This window comes from Chiloscyllium plagiosum, unplaced genomic scaffold, assembly GCF_037043375.1.
Source record: "Chiloscyllium plagiosum isolate Xiang-an unplaced genomic scaffold, Cpla_swu_hap1 HiC_scaffold_39, whole genome shotgun sequence".
In the NCBI taxonomy this organism is placed as follows: Eukaryota; Metazoa; Chordata; class Chondrichthyes; order Orectolobiformes; family Hemiscylliidae; genus Chiloscyllium; species Chiloscyllium plagiosum.
Window position 1 is genome coordinate 43,079,728 of NW_028270177.1, and position 17,722 is coordinate 43,097,449.

The window sequence follows — 17,722 nt, forward strand, 5'->3', positions numbered from 1 at the left end:
AAGCTACAGTCTAGGTTCCCATGCCCCTGCAGAGTTAGTTTAAACCCCCCCCCCCCCAAGAGCACTAGCAAACCTCCCCCCAAGGATACTGGTGCCCCTCAGGTTCAGGTGTAGACCATCCTGTTTATAGAGGTCCCACCTTCCCCAGAAAGAACCCCAGTTATCCAGATACCGGAATCCCTCCATCCTGCACCATCCCTGTAGCCACGCATTTAACTATTCTCTCTCCCTATTCCTCGACTCTCTATCACGTGGCACGGGTAATAAACCAGAGACAACAACTCTGTTTGTTCTAACTCTGAGCTTCCAACCTAGCTCCCTGAAAGCCTGCCTAACATCCTCAGCCCTCTTCCTACCTATGTCGTTGGTGCCTTGCTGATATATATGGTCACTGCTTTTCTTCCCGGCTGCCCCTCTGGTCCTTGTCACTTCCCACGCTGCTCCCGCTCCTTCTGTGAAAGGGAAAACGCCGCTGTCCGCTACCGGTAAGTAACTTTTTAAAACAAACTGCCTTACCTTAGCTGCAGTCTTCCGGGTTCGTCTTATCTCCGCTGCTGCTCACACTCAAAATGAGTGCATGGCATTTGCATGTTTTCTCAGTGTTTGGGTGGGTTTCTGTTAGGTGCTGTGTTTCCTCCCACAATCCAAAGATGTGCAAGTTAGGCCATGCTAAATTTCTCGGTGTTCAGGTATGTGCAGGCTAGGTGGGCTAGCCATGGGGAATGCAGGGATAGGGTAGGGGGATGGGTCTGGGTGATATGCTCTTCAGAAGGTTGGTTTGGACCCGTTCAGCCGAATGGCCTATTTACACACAGTAGGGATTCTTTGATTCTAACTTTAAAAAGTTGCTTGAGTAGACTTGGCAGGTAAAAGTAGTCTTTATGTTGAACTCCAGGAGATGGGAGAGATACTAAATAAAAATGTTGCAATAGTTTTTAATGTAGAGAAAGAAATTGAGTCTAGAGAATGCAGAGAAATTAACTTTGTTTTAAAAACAGTTCGCATTACGGAAGAGGATGTTCGGCAGGTCTCAGTGAATGTAAATGTGGATAATCTCTGGGACGTGATCTAATGTATCCCAGAATGCTGTGGGAAGTAAGGGAGGAAATTGAGACCCTTTGCAGAAATATTTGATTAGATTAGATTCCAAACAGTGTGAAAACAGGCCCTTCGGCCCAACCAGTCCACACTGACTCTCCAAAGAGCAACCCACCCAGACCCATAACCCTGTGACTAATGCACCTAACACTATGGGTAATTTAGGATCGCCAATTCTTCTAACCTGCACATCTTTGTGACTGTGGGAGGAAACCAGAGCACCTGGAGGAAACCCACGAGACACGGGAAGGATGTGCAAACTCCACACACAGTCGCCCGTGGCTGGAATCTAACCTGGGACCCTGGTGCTGTGAGGCAGCAGTGCTAACCACTGAGCCACCATGTCACCCTCTGCATCATCTATAATTTCAGGTGAGATGCCTGATGAGCCGAGGGTGGTTAACGTTGTACCTTGTTTAAGAAAGGTCGTAAGGAAAAAACTAGGAATCTATAGACCCCAGTCTAACTTCGGTTGTGAGTGACTTGTTGGATAGGTAAAACCAAGGACTGCAGATGCTGGAAACCAGAGTCTAGATTAGAGTGGTGCTGAAAAAGCACAGCAGGTCAGGCAGCATCTGTGGAGCAGGAAAATCGACGTTTCGGGCAAAAACCCTTCATCAGGAATCTTTAATCTAGTAACTTGTTGGAGGTGTTTATAAAAGATCGGATTTATGGACATTTGGAGAGGTAGAAATTGATGAGGGTAGTCAACATGGTTTTGTATGAGGAAAATCCTATCTCATAAACTTGATTGAGTCTTTTGAGCAAGCTACCAAAAAGGTGGGTGATGGCACAGCAGTAGGTTTTGTTTATTTAGATTTTAGTAAAGCCTTTGACAAGGTTCCACATGGTGGGACTAATTGATGAAATTAGGTCACTTGGGATTCAGGATGAGTTTGCTAATTGGATACAGAATTGGCTTAACAGCAATAGACAGAGTAATGGTGGAGGGTTACTTTTTGGACTAGAGGCCTGTGACCAGCGGTGGTTCCACAGGGATTGGTTCTGGGCCCTTTCGTTTGTGGTTTATATAAATGATTTGGATGAGAATGTAGAAAGCATGGTTAGTAAGTTTGTGGATGACATTAAAATTGGTGGCATAGTAGACAATGAAGAAGATTTTCTACGATTGCAAAGGGTTATTGATTGACTGAGTTAATGTACTGGAAAATGGTAGATGGCGTTCAATCTCAATCAATGCAAGGTATTGCATTTTGGTACAACAAACAAGGGTAGGGCATATACAGCTAATCGTAGGGCCATGGATAGAGGGACCTCGGTGTTCAAGTACATAATTCTTTTAAGTTTGCTTCATGATGTTAAAAAAGCATTTGGCATGTTTGTTTTTATTGTGCATTACTTTGAGTATAGGAGTTGGGACATTATGTTGAGGTTGTACTAGACTAGGCCTTTTCTGGAATGCTGTGTCCCGTTCTGATCAACCAGTTATGGGAAGGACATTATCAAGCTGGAGACAGTTTAAAAGAGATTTACCAGGGTGTTGGTGTCTATGGAAGGTTTGAGTTATAAAGAAAGGCTGGATCGGCTGGGAATCTTTTCACTGAAGCATCGGAGGTGGAGAGGTGACCTGGTAGAAGTTTATAAAATAATGAGAGGTATAGATGGAGTTGATTGTAGTTGTCTTTTCCCTAAGATGGGGCATTTGAAGACTAGGTGGCATATTTTTACAGTGAGAAGAGAGGGGTTTTAAAAAGACATGAGGCAAATGTTTTACATGGAGGCTGGTTCACTTGTGGAATGAACTTCCTGAGGAAGTGGTAGAAGCAGGTACAGTTACACCATGTAAAAGACATTTGGATGGATTCATGAATAGGAAAGGTTTGAAGGGATATGGGTCAGGAGGAGGCAGGTGGGCATATTTTAGTTTACGATTATGTTCAGCATGGTTGGACCAAAGGGTTTATTTCGGGTGCTGTATGACTCTGAGAGAATCTAGTCACAGCTTCTTGCCATAGTGGGATTCAACAATGGTAATGCTACTGATACGACATGAGGTAAACCCTCCTGCTTAATCTAAACTAGAAACCAGAAAAGATTTATCCTGTGCAGTAATCTGTGAAAATCCGAGAGGCCCCAGAACTATTTAAAGTAAAAACTAACAACTTTGTTTCATAAAGTATAACAGAGAATAAGTAACTAACAACTATTTACACCTCCTTTCTCTAACCTATCTTTTACTTTCTCTTCTATAATGCAAGTCAGATAAGGTTTACTGAAAAATTCAAATTTCAAAACCAGCCAGCGTTCGAATCTTCTCTTTATCTTCCTCTGTAAAGTTGCTCTCCAGGTCGGTGTTGATGTTTTTCTCTGTGCAAACTCCTTCTCAAGACAGGTACCTCTCAGATTTTTGACTAGCAGCTTAAATCTGTTGGTCTTTTGGCAGTTCTATCTCAACTGTTCAATTCTTCCCAGTCTTATACCCCCAATATACTAAATTCAGGTAGTTCTGCTAGATTTTAACTCTCTTAAAGGTACAGTACACCCACATCTTCATAACACTACAATCAACATTCTGGGGTTACAAATGTCACTTTCAGAGATTATTTTGTCCTGGCTTTTTTTGAGAGGCTGTAAGACAGAGGCACTGAACTGGCTACTGAAAGCCTCTTGAGTAAACATCTTGGGAGGCCTTGGCTTTTTTTAATGTGTGTGAATGAGTGTGGCCAGCTCTCTCTGATCCAGATTTGTGGATTTTGATTTTTTCAGTAACGTAAATACTCAGGCTTCAGGAGTTGGAAGCTTCAGTTAATGTCTCTTGGCTGCTACTCTGTCTATCTTCTCTTGATGCTTTTTTTCCTCCTGCATTGGAGAACTGACTGTGAGAATCCATGTCTGAATTCCCCTTTTTGTCAAGGGGGGTGTTTATGGGATGTTACTGTATTGGGGCAGTTAATTAATAGTAATAATAGTAGTAATAGAATAATAATAGTCACTATCAATTATTCTGTTAAATTTATAATTTATTAAGTTATCCTAAATTCCTTGTTCTGTGGTTATATTTTAAGTGTTGAAATAAATTGGGTTTTTCTGAACATTGTGTAGTTTGACCAGTCTTGTTACATCTGTGACACTTTACATTTGCCTTTAAAATAAGAAAAAGTTAGGGTCCAGTCTATCCTTTTAAAATATTTTGAGGAGGTCTGATCTGGCCAAATAAGTTATGTGGTAAGAAGAACGGGTCAGAGGCTGGGATTCTTGTAAGAAGTAACTTACCACCTGACTCCCCAAAACCCTGCCCAGCATCTTCAAGATGCAATTCAGGATTGTGATGGACTACTCCCCACTTGCCTGGATAAGTGCAACTTCATCAACACTCAAAGCTTAACACCACTCAAGACAAAGTGACTGACTGATATTCAGTAGCAACAGTGTATGCCATTTACATGATTCACTGCAAAAATTCACCAAGGTTTCTTCGATAGAAACTTCAAAACCCACGACCGTCTTGAAGGACAAGGGTGACAGATATATGGGAATGACACACTTACAAGCTCCCCTCCGAACAACTCCCCATTCTACCTTGCATATATATCACCATTCCTTCAGTGTCAATCGGTCAAAATCTTGGAATTTCCTGCTCAATGTCATTGTAAGTCTAATTACACCAAATGGATTGTGGTGGTTCAAGAAGGCAACGCACCATTACCTTCTCAACGGCTGTTAATCATGGCAAAAAAAAGTCCTGGGCCAACCAGTGACACTAACATTCCATGAATCAGAGAATAAAAATAGGAAAGCTTAGATAAAAGAACAGAAGATATGGTTGCTAAATCTGTTGATGATAGAAAGAGAGGCAGAAAGGTAAGTTGTGAGGAAGGCAAGATTACTCCAGAGGAATGTCATTAGGATAAGTGAATGGGGTAAGATCTGGGAATTAGAGCATAATGTGTCAATATTCTTTATGGTAGAAAAAAAATAAAAGTGAAGTATGTTATCCAAATGGTTTTATCTCAGGGTGAGTCTTTGAAAATCTCTTCCTGAAAAGCTGGTGTAAAGCAGATTTCTTGAATTATTTTAAGGCAGTGTTAGACTCTTGTTGAGCAAAAGGATGAAAATCTTTCAGGAATAGTCAGGATTGCAGATTAAATGCTTAAATCCGATCAACCATGATCTTATTGAATGATGGAGCAGGCTTCAGGGACTGAATGGCCTGTAGCTCCTTGTTTGTATGTTTACTCCAAATCAGAATATCTAATCGTAATCACATTGCTATATTTGTGTACGCAAATCGGTTATCTCATTTAAGAAAGAAAGATTACTTTCCTGAAGCACTACAGTTGTCAAAGATGCAACGGAGATACAAGTTGTCATTCTTTTTTGTCATTTTAACTACATGTCATAGTTATGCGTTCTACTGTTATCTTTTTTTCAGGTTTTTGATCACAGTGCACTTTCTCAGGAAGCCAAAGAAGAAATGTATAAATTATATCCAAATGCAAGACGAGCACATCTTAAAACTGGTGGCAACTTTCCCTATTTGTGTCGGAGTGCTGAGGTTAACCTTTATGTACAGGTGAAATTCTAGGGTTTTTCTTTACCGTATGCATGATTCAAGGACACTACACAGACCTTGGGCTTTATTTATTTATGGGATGCGAGGGTTAGCATTTATTGCACAACAGTTTCCTTTGAGGAGTTGGTCTCAGCCACTGTTCCTCCATGGTGCTATCAGGGAACAAATTCCAGAAATTTGATCCCGAGTGGGGGGACATTTGGTCAGAGGCAGTTGGTTAATGTAGTATTTCTGCGGAATTTGTGTAGTGCAAATGTATCTTACTATTAATCAGCCCAATGGTGCTTGCAATCTGTTAAGTGTGCTTCCTAATTTGAGGATTATGAATGGAAGTGAACACCTGCAGTCATCTTCAGACATCCCCAGTGAAGAATAAAGTTCATGTGCTTTGCCTGTCCACTTACTAATGATAAGCGAGGAAACTATAAGCCAAAACCTTAGTGGTGGGGAAGATATCGGAATTCTGTGGGAAGAGGCAGTGATCAATGAAGAACAGTCAGCATGGTTTCATTAAAGGAATGTTGTGCCTGACCAACTTGATTGAATTTTTTGAAGAGGTGGGCCAGATGTGTAAGTGAGGGCAGTGCTTGGCAAAGTGACCTCTGCCAAGTAAGAGGTTTTTAAAAGTAAGATAGCTAGAGGTCAAGGTCTATGTTTCTGTGAAGGTGAAGGGCAGGTTTACAGGAATAGGGAACCCTGGATGACGAGATATTGAGGCTTTGACTAGGGAAAAGGAGGCCTGGCTCAGGGACAGGCAGTCGATATGAAGGGAATCCCTGGAAGTATATAAAGAATGCAGAAGTTTACTGAAGCGAGAAATCCGGAGGACAAAAAGGGACACGAGAGAGCCTTGGCTGAGAAGACTAGGGTGAATCCAATGAGGTACTCTAAATATATTAAAGGAAGAAAATAACTAGACATAATAGTGTGCCTCAAAGTGGACATGTACATGTAAAATCTCAGGAGATGGGCAATGACTATTTGTCCTCAGTGTTTACCTTGGAGAAAGACATGAAGACTTGGGAAGTTAGTGGTTTTATCTTGGGGACGGTCCATATCGCAGTTGAGGAGGTGTTAGATGTATTAGAATGTCCTGACCAGATATATCCAAGAACACCGCAAGAGGCTAGCGAAGGAATTGCGCGGGCCGTAGCTAATATTTTTGCATCATCGTTAGCCACGGATGAGGTTCCTGGAAGACTGAGGATAGCGAATGTTGTGCCATTCAAGAAGGACTGTAAAGAAAAGCCTGAGAACAATAGACCAGTGTGATGGTGAAAGCAGAGTCATTGGGGACATTTAAGTGACTGCTGGACATGCACATGGATAGCAGTGAGTTGAGGGGTGCGTAGGTTAAGTTACTATATTTTACATTAGGATTAACCTCGGCACAACGTTGTGGGCCAGATGGCCTGTTCTGTGCTGTACTTTTCTATGTTCTATTTAACATCTGAGATCGGTAAGTAACTTCAAAAGATTGAGAGACAAATTGCACATGCATTTGGAAAGACAGGTTTTAATTGGGAGTAGACAGCATAGATTTGTGAGTGGAGATCATACCTCTCAAATTTGTTAGAGTTCTTTGATGCAATGACCAGGAAGGTTGACGACAGCAGGGCGGTAGATGTAGTCTACATGGATTTCCGTAAGGCCTTTGATAAGGTTTCACATGATAGTTTGCTCTAGAAGGTTAGCTCATATGGAATCCAGGATGAGCTGGCAAGTTGGATACAAAATTGGCTTGATGGTAGGAAGCAGAGGGTAGTAATGGAAGGATGCTTGTCAGACTGGAGTGCCTCAGGGGTTGGTGCTGTGCCCATTACTGTTTGTTATCTATTTCAATGATTCAGATGAGAATGTACAAAGGCATAGTTAGTACGTTTGCTGGTGACACTCAAATAGGCAGTATCATGGACGTTGAGAAAAGTTATCAGAAGTTGCAGCAGGACCTTGATCAGCTGGGGAAGTGGGCCAAGAAGTGGCAAATGAAGTTTAAAATAGGTAAGTATGAAATCTTGCATTTTGGAATATCAAATCGTGGTAGGAGTTTAATGGTGAATGGTAGGGCCTTAAGGAGTGTAGTGGAACAGAGGGACCTTGAAGTTCAGGTACATGACTCTCTGAAAGTGAAGTCACAGGTAGAGACAGGCTTTTGACACACTGGTTTTCATCAGTCAGGGCACTGAATATACAAGTTATGTTGCAGTTATACAGGACACTGCCGAGGCCGCACCTTGGAGAATTGTGTTCAGTTCTGGTCACCTTGTTATAGAAAGAATGTTATTAAACTGGAAAGAGCGCAGAAGAAATTTACAAGGGTGTTGCCTGGACTCGATGGTCTGAGTTATAGGGAAGAGATTGGACTTTTTTCTTTAGAGAGTAGAAGACTGAAGGATCATTATAGGGGTGTATAAGATCATGAGAGGCATGAATAGGATGAGTGCACTCAGCCTTTTTCCCATGATTGAGGAATCGAGGACTAGAGAGGATCAGTTTAAGGTTAGAGGAGAAAGAATTGGGCGGCACGGTGGCACAGTGGTTAGCACTGCTGCCTCACAGCGCCAGAGACCCGGGTTCAATTCCCGCCTCAGGTGACTGACTGTGTGGAGTTTGCACGTTCTCCCCGTGTCTGCGTGGGTTTCCTCCGGGTGCTCCGGTTTCCTCCCACAGTCCAAAGATGTGCAGGTCAGGTGAATTGGCCATGTTAAATTGCCTGTAGTGTTAGGTAAGGGGTAAATGTAGGGGTATGGGTGGGTTGCGCTTCGGCGGGGCGGTGTGGACTTGTTGGGCCGAAGGGCCTGTTTCCACACTGTAAGTAATCTAATCTAATCTAATCTAAAAAAAAACCTGAGGGGCAATATTTTTACACAGAAGGTGGTACACATATGGAATGAGCTGCCAGTGAAAATGGTTGAGGCAGGTATATTTAAAAGGCATTTGGACAAATACACGGATAGGAAAGGAATAGAAGGGTATGGGCCAAGTGCAGAGAAATTGGGTTAGCGTGGATGGACATTTTGGTCAGTTTGGGCCAAAGAGCCTGTCTCTGTGCAGTAGGACTCAATGACACTGGTGGTTTAGAACATAGAACAGTACACCACAGAACAGACCCTTCAGCCCACGATGTTGTGCCAACCATTGTTCCTTATGTATGCACCCTCAAATTTCTATGACCATATGCATGTCCAGCAGTCTCTTAAATGTCCCCAATGACCTTGCTTCCACAATTGCTGCTAGCAACGCATTCTATGCTCTCAACTCTCTGTGTAAAGAACCTGTCTCTGACATCCCCTCTATACTTTCCTCCAACCAGCTTAAAACTATGACCCCTCGTGTTAGCCATTTCTGCCCTGGGGAATAGTCTCTGGCTATTGACTCTTATTATCTTGTATACCTCAATTAGGTCCCCTCTCCTCCTCCTTTTCTCCAATGAAAAAAGTCCGAGCTCAGTCAACCTCTCTTCATAAAATAAGCCAGGCAGTCCAGGCAGCATCCTGGTAAACCTCCTCTGAACCCTCTCCAAAGCATCCACATCTTTCCTATAATAGGGTGACCAGAACTGGATGCAGTATTCCAAGTGCGGTCTAACCAAAGTTTTATAGAGCTGCAACAAGATCTCACGACTCTTAAACTCAATCCCCCTGTTAATGAAAGCCAAAACACCATATGCTTTCTTAACAACCCTGTCTGCTTGGGTGGCCATTTTAAGGGATCTATGTACCTACACCCCAAGATCCCTCTGTTCCTCCACACTGCCAAGAATCCTATCCTTAATCCTCAGCTTTCAAATTTGACCTTCCAAAATGCATCACCTTGCATTTATCCAGGTTGAACTCCATCTGCCACCTCTCAGCCCATCTCTGCATCCTGTCAATGTCCTGCTGCAGCCTACAACAGCCCTCTATACTGTCAACGACACCTCCAACCTTTGTGGCGTCTGCAAACTTGCTGACCCATCCTTCAATCCCCTCATCCAAGTCATTAATAAAAATTACAAACAGTAGACGCCCAAGGACAGAGCCCTGTGGAACACCACTCACCACTGACTTCCAGGCAGAATGTTTTCCTTCTACTACCACTCGCTGGCTTCTGTTGGCCAGCCAATTCTGTATCCAGACAGCTAGGTTCCCCTGTATCCCATTCCTCCTGACCTTCTGACCTTCTGAATGAGCCTACCATGGGGAACCTTATCAAATGCCTTGCTGAAGTCCATATACACCACATCCACAGCTCGACCCTCATCAATGTTTCTAGTCACATCCTCAAAGAAATCGATAAGGTTGGTGAGGCATGACCTGCCCCTCACAAAGCTGTGTTGACTGCATTTAATCAAGCCATGCTCTTCCAGATGGTTATCCACTTTGGTGGTACGAACAGGAAGGCAGATTACTACCTAAATGGGATCAATTTAGGTAAAGGGGCAGTACAAAGATATCTGGATGTTCTTGTACACCAATCAATGAAGGTAAGCATGCAGGTACAGCAGGTAGTGAAGAAGGCTAATAGCATGCTGGCCTTCATAACAAGAAGGATTGAGTATAGAAGCAAAGAGGTTCTTCTGCAGCTGTACAGGGCCCTGGTGAGACTACACCTGGAGTATTGTGTGCAGTTCTGGTCTCCAAATTTGAGGAAAGACATTCTGGCTATTGAGGGAGTGCAGCATAGGTTCACGAGGTCACTTCCTGGAATGGCGGGACTACCTTACGCTGATAGATTGGAGCGACTGGGCTTGTATACCCTTGAGTTTAGAAGACTGAGAGGGGATCTTGAGACATATAAGATTATTAAAGGATTGGACACTCTGAAGGCAGGAAACATGTTTCCGCTGATGGGTGAGTGCCGAACCAGAGGACACAGTTTAAAAATATGGGGTAGACCATTTAGGACAGAGATGAGGAGAGACTTCTTCACCCAGAGAGTGGTGGCTGTGTGGAATGCCCCTCTGGGGCAGTGGAGGCCCAGTCTCTGGATTCATTTAAGAAAGAGTTGGATAGAGCTTTCAAGGATAGTGGAATCAAGGGTTATGGAGATAAGGCAGGCACAGGATACTGATTAAAGATGATCAGCCATGATCATATTGAATGGTGGTGCAGGCTCGAAGGGCAGAATGGCCTACTCCTGCACCTATGGTCCATTGTCATGAATCCTATCCCTCAGAATCCTTTCTAACACCTTGCAGATGACAGCCGTGAGACTTACTGGTCTGTAATTGCCGGGGGTTTCCCTGTTTCCTTTCATGAAGAGAGGAATTACATTTGCCTCTCTCCAGTCCTCAGGTACGACTCCAGTGGAGAGCGAGGATGCAAAGATCTTCACAAGTGACGAAGCAATTGCATTTCTCGTTTCCCAAAGCAGCCGAGGACAAATCTGGTCCGGGCCTGGCGACTTGTCAATCTTAATGTTTGACAAAATTTTCAGTACATCAGCTTCCTCTATCTCTATCCATTCCAGCATGCACACCTGCTCTTCAAAGGTTTCATTCACTACAAAGTTTGTTTCTTTCATAAAGACAGAAGCAAAAAAACTCATTTAGGGCTTCCCCTACCTCCTCAGACTCCACACACAAGTTCCCTATGCTATCCCTGATCGGCCCTACTCTTTTTTTGACCATTCTCTTATTCCTCACGTAAGTGTAATATGCCTTTGTGTTCTCCCTAATCCGTTCTGCCAAGCCTTTCTCGTGCCCCCTCCTGGCTCTCCTCAGACCATTTTTGAGCTCCTTCCTCGCCTGCCTGTAATCCTCTAGAGCTGAGCTTGACCCTAGCTTCCTCCACCTTATGTAAGCTACCTTCTTCCTTTTGACGAGAAGCTCCACCGCTCTCGTCATCCAAGGTTCCTTTATCTTACCCCTTCTTGCCTGTCTCAGAGGGACATATTTATTCATCACTCGCAACAACTGTTCCTTAAACAGTCTCCACATGGTATAGTGACTTTACCATGGAACAATTGCTCCCAGTCCATGCTTCCTAACTCATGTCTAATCGCATCATAGTTTCCTCTTCCCCAATTAAATATCCTCCCATTTTGCCTAATCCTCTCCTTCTCCTTAGCTATGTAGAATGTGAGGCAGTTGTGGTCACTATCACCAAAATGCTCTCCTACCACAAGATCTGATACCTGCCCCGGCCCATTTCCTAGCACCAAGTCTAGAATGGCCTCTCCCCTCATCACCCTGTCAACGCACTGAGTTAGGAAACCCTCCTGAACACACCTTACAAAAACAGCTCCATTCAAATCTTCTGCTCGAAGGAGGTTCCAATCAATGTTGGGAAAGTTAAAGTCACCCATTACAACAACCCTACTACATCCACACTTTTCCTCGACAATGGAAGCTTCTGTAGCTGTGATAAGGTCTTGCATGGGAGACTAACAGTAAAACTGAGAGACACAGGATTCAAGGAAATTTGGCGAATTGATCCAAAATTGACTGAGTGGCATGAAGCAGAGAGTGATAGCTGAGGGGTGTTTTTTGACTTGTATCTAGTGGGGTCCAGCAGGAATCATGTTAGAACTTTTGCTGTCTGTGGTTTAAATGTGAAATATATTTTTTTAAATATTGGAGGGTTGATCAGTAAATTCGCAGGTGATACGAAAATTGGTGAGGTAATAAATAGTGCCAAGGCTTGCCTTGCTTTGTGGGTAGATATGTATGGTCAAGCGGGCTGATTGGTGGCAAATGGAGCTCAGGCCATCTTAATGTGAGATGATGCATTTGGGCAGGACAAATAAGGTATGAAAATACATGATGAACAGTAGGAACCTGGGAAGCACTGAGAATCAAAGGAACTTGTACGCCTGTACAGAGGTGCATAATGTGTGCATGTACACTTTCCTTTAAGATATCAGGACAAGTGGATAAAGTAGTTAATAAGGGATACTTGCTGTTATTAGCTGAGGCATAGAATGTAAGAGCAGAGAAGTTATGCTTGCACTATAAAATATATTGAGTGCAGTTCTGGAATCCACATTATAGGAGGGATGTGATTGCCCTGCAGAGGGTTTGGTGAAGTTTTACCAGGGCGATGCCTGGGCTTGAGAGCTTCCTTTATGTGAAGAAATTGGTCAGACTGGGGTTGTTTTCCTTAAAGCAGAGGAGATTGTGAGGAAACATCTTTGAGATTATAAAATTATGAGGGTAGATAGATGAAACCTTCCCTGGTGGAGGGATCAATGATAGGGGCCATCCGAAGGGGTAGGAGGTTTGGAGATGTGAGGAAAACCCTTTAATCCGGGGATTATGGGAATCTGGAACTCAGCTATATTGATGCTGGAAGCAGAAACCACCGTAACATTTAAGAAGTGTTTAGACATGCACTTCCAATGCACTTTGGAAAAGGTGCTGTAAAATGAGATTAGAATAATTGTTACTGACTAGCACAGGCACACTCTAACTTGCTCTTGTTCTTGCTTTCGCGCTCTCTCCTACCCACCTCCCCTGCCATGTTTCTAATAAGCTTTAAATCAATTCAAGTATGAAATTTTTGCTTATTGGTTTGTTGATTGCTGAAGTAAATTGACATGGTAAAGACACCGTGTTTCAAAAGATTCAACTCTTACACTTTATTTTCAGATCCACCTGCGACAGTTCCATTGTACACGGTATGCTGCAATTGATCCAGCAATGGTGAGTGCTGAAGAGCTTGAGGTGCACAAAACCAGGGTTGAAAATGGGAATGAAGAAGATCTTTGACTTTCTCCCTTGACAATAAAAATACATTTCCACAAGATGGCACTGAAGTGTTAACTCTCAAATTTTGGCAATAGAGTACATCTTTTAAAACGTTGTGTGGCTGAGCAAATGAGATGTCTACTTGATTACTTTTGTTCTTTCATTCTGATGAATATAATTCCCAGAAAATCTTTTGTCTGAAACCTTTCCCAATCTCTTGTCTAATTAAAGATTTAGAATTCAAGCTATAGCTAAATAACCAATTCCATAAGCCTCCTTGCATTGCCTCTTAAGTCTGTTCTGTTTTATTAAATGTAATTTTATTTTAATTCACTTGTTGACTAGTTAAGTATTTGAAGTGCAATTTGCCTGTGGTCCAATCACTTCATGACCCCTTGATTTTAAATTAGTTGTTAAATGGTAATGTGTCCGATATACTGCATGTGTTTAGCCATTTATTTACCATAATTTGTTTTGAAATTCATGTAAATAGTTGATTTCAAAACCTTCCAGTCTGTGTGTTTGTTAATTTGACTTTAATTCATCAGTGAATCTGTTTGCAGTTACTGCAAATATAAAGCTAAAAATTTGCTGTATTTGACTTTTACTAAACTGATTAAAGTTTAGAGTGTAAATGCTCTGTGCTATGTCAACCTATTGTTGAACAGGCTTAAAGTGGCAGTTTGTCTCAGATATTTGCCTTGGAAGAGAATAACTCACTGAAGTCAGGAAGCAGCTATCAAGAATATACATTGAAGAATATGTGATTAATGTGTTTTATTGCATTCTATGAATGAAATGCATATCTAGTCCGCAAAGATTAGAGTTCAAAACATCTTCTAAAGGGGCTGAGTCCCTCTTCCCTGAGGTTTTTACACCAGTTAAATATGGAATGTTGTTCAAGATGTTAATTGTAAAACAGCATCATTTGATACCAACTGAAAGTTGAGGAGTTAAAGTTTTGGGGAGGTGTGGTCCTAATGGAGGGCTTGTTAGAGTTGAGATGAGGGAGGGTTTGAGGTTGGGGAAGGGTTGAAGAGAGGTGAATGACAGAAGGGGTGACGAATTGAGCATGAAGAATAAAAGGAGATTTTTGGAGAAGTTGAGGGCAAGAGAGTAAAATTGCAAAAGTGGAGTTTCTGGGAGGAATGGGAATGTGAGGGCAGGGAGATTTTGAGGCATGGAAAGATTGCTTGGGGGGAGAGGTTAGATAAGGAGATGGGAGAAAGGGTGAGGAGGTGGAACGAAATGGTACTCTCAGGTTGAGGGAGTTATTTGGAAGGGGTGGCGGTGGTTGTGATGTGGAGACAAACTTCCAAAGGTGGTACAGCCAGAAGGAAATTAGAGTCATAGAAATGTACAGCACAGAAACAGTCCAAATTGCCCATGCCGACCAGATATCCTAACCTAATCTAGTCCCACTTGGCCCATATCCCTCTAAACCCTTCCAATTCATATACCATCCATATGCTGTAATTTTACAAGCTTCCACCACTTCATCTGGCAGCTCATTCCATGCACGTACCACCCTCAGTGTGAAAAAGCTGCCCCTTAGGTGCCTTTTATATCTTTCCCCTCTCACCCTAAACCTATGCCTTCTATTTCTGGACTTACCCACCCCGGGGAAAAGGCTTTGTCTATTTATGTCCCTAATGATTTTATAAACCTCTGTAAGATCACCCCTCTGCCTCTGATGCTCCAGGGAAAACAAACCCAGTCTATTCAGCCTGTCCCTCTAGCTCAAACCCTCCAACCCTGGCAACCTCCTTGTGAACATCCTTTTCTGAACTCTTTAAAGTTTCACAATATCCTTCAGATAGGAAAGAGACCAGAATTGCACTCAATATTCCAAAAGTGGCCTAACCAATGTCCTGTATGCTCACAACATGACCTCCTAACTCCTCTACTCAATACACTGAACAATAAAGGAAAGCATACCAAACGCCGCCTTCACTACCGATCTACCTGTGACTTTACTTTGAAGGAACTAAGAACCTGCACTCCGAGGTCTATTTGTTCTCAAACCACGTTGAAAAATTAAACTTTCCAGAAATACTAAATGAATAAAATACTTCAGATTTTGCAACTACCTGTGATTAAAACTTGTCAGAATTATTCATTGCTTTGAAAATGAAACTTTGTTACTTTCTGCATTTGGATTTAGCTATCTTCTGCCTTTGGATTTAGCCCATGTGCAGTAATTTTCTCAGCTGTACTTTCTGCTTTGCCCATGCCCAGTATCTGCATTTGAAAAGCACACTACTAATTGCATCCATACATAATGATACATTTTAATTTGAAACATTAGTTATCATTTGTGGACATGTACAATGCAGATGATAGCAACATACGTGTATGTTGTTACACGGAAACCTAATGACAGCTGTGATTCTCTGACACTTAAGTGCACCTCAACAAAATGCACAACTCATTTAGAGCAACACCAGTATCATATATGAAGCTCAGCCATGGATACAGTGAAGGAGCTGCTCTTCACAGTACAAGAGTGGGGAAAAATGTGGCAGATCGAATATAGTGTGGGAAATGTAATGTTACGCACTTTGGTAGACAGAGTACATTTTTAATGGAGGATGCCCACTGAATGTGGGATTTAGGAGCTGTAAAATCATCCAAGTTCAGTAAGTAATAGGGAAGGCAAATAGAACTTTGGCCTCTATTTAAAAGAAATAGGAGTATAAAAGAAGTTTGTTAAAACTGAGGTGCTAGTAATACCACAGCTGTGAATGGTTTTGGACCTCTTATACTGACAGTGCAACAAGTCCAAAGAAGGTTCACTCAGCTAACAGTGGTTTACCTCTCAGTATCTTCAGGTCTAACCAATATATCGTGTCTTGGGGCATCCTTTCCTGCAGCATATGAAGACAACATTGGTTGAGCCACATGAGTATGTACCGTGTACGTGGTGGGTGGTGTCCCCACATGATGTTAGTATCTATGTCGATCTGACATGTCTGGCAGAGGTTGCCATGACAGGGTGTGGTCAGTGTTCTGCTGAGAGCTGGATAGTTTATTGGAATGATGATCTAGTTAAGCAGCTGATTGAAGTGGAGGCGTAGGAATGGCCTTGGTGAGATGTTCATCATCGATGACATGTTGAAGGATGCGAAGAACATGGCGTAGTCTATCCACTCCTTGAAAGTACTATAGAATCAAGGGTACTCTATCAGTCATGTCCTGTGTGTGTCTTCTAAGGAGGTCATTGTAGTTTTTTTGCTGTGGCAGTTTTTTCCACTGTGACACTTATGAACTGTCGATCGATGAATTAAGCCTGGTATTCCATTTTTATGAGGGTGTATTTAAGCATATGACGGTGTCCATTGCTTGTCTGGGCAGATCCTGTGTGTCCACTGGGCTTTTCCGCAGGTAATGGCTTCTTTAACATGTTTAGAGAAGTGAAGCATCGTGAGATTCGAGGAAATGAAGTACTGAGGTATTTGTCTTTGTTGGAGATGCCCACTGTGATTCAAAAGCCAGACAACTGCAGTGAAACAAGGTCACAAAGCCACAGGTTGAAACAGGAGGAGAAATCAGAGTAAAGATGAGGAAATTGAAGTTCAATTAACAGAAATTATTTTTGATCAAATGGTTAAGGTGGAGCATAAAGATATTTTTAGTTGATTATTCCAAAAGCTAGTGTTTCCAAATAAACCTGTTGGACTATAACCTGGTGTGTGATTTTTAACTTTGTTTAAGGTTTGGTGGGTGTTTGAAGGCAAGAAATAGAGGCACGGGGAACGTCTTGATGAGGTGCTCATCCTCACTCATAATGTGCTACCGGATGCGAAGAACGATGCCCGAAACGTCGATTCTCCTGCTCCTTGGATGCTGCCTGACCTGTAGCGCTTTTCCAGCAACACATTTTTAGCTCTGATCTCCAGCATCTGCAGTTCTCACTTTCTCCTAGTAGTCATTAGGCTCCCAGGAAGTACTAGACAACAAAGGGTACTCTGTTGCACACACACTCCTACATACTAACCTACCCACGCAGACTCTCCCTCATACACAGGCTCTTTCTCAAATGCCCACACATGCACCTCGCAAACTCACTCTCACTCATACCCAATCTCTCTCTCACACAATTTTAACCAAGCTTACACATGCATATACACATACACACACACACACACACACACACGTGCACTCACAGCCACACACACACTCACATGCACACTCAATCTGTCACTCCTACATATTGGGTGAATTTGTACTTGCAGCGTTACAATTTTATTTTGCTCAAAAACTGCATGAAGCCATGTAAAACTATATAGAGGGTTTGTCAGTCTGACAGCATTAGGACACCGACAGAGTTCACACCTGAGCTGTCTTGAGAATGCAATTTAAAAGAACTGGGATTTACATATTGAAGAACAGAAACCAGCATATCCCATTACAAAAGATGA

General features: G+C 42.5%; 1 protein-coding gene across 1 annotated transcript in view; it reads left to right on the forward strand.

Moving 5' to 3' along the window:
• Positions 1 to 15,390, forward strand: part of spg21 (SPG21 abhydrolase domain containing, maspardin) — a 136,164-nt gene extending 120,774 nt beyond the window's left edge. The window contains exons 7-8 of the mRNA XM_043677697.2: positions 5,492 to 5,632; positions 13,203 to 15,390. Of these exons, the coding sequence (XP_043533632.2) occupies positions 5,492 to 5,632; positions 13,203 to 13,322 (261 nt within the window). The 3' untranslated portion in view covers positions 13,323 to 15,390. The remainder of the gene's footprint in view (positions 1 to 5,491; positions 5,633 to 13,202) is intronic.
• Positions 15,391 to 17,722: the final 2,332 nt, after the last annotated feature.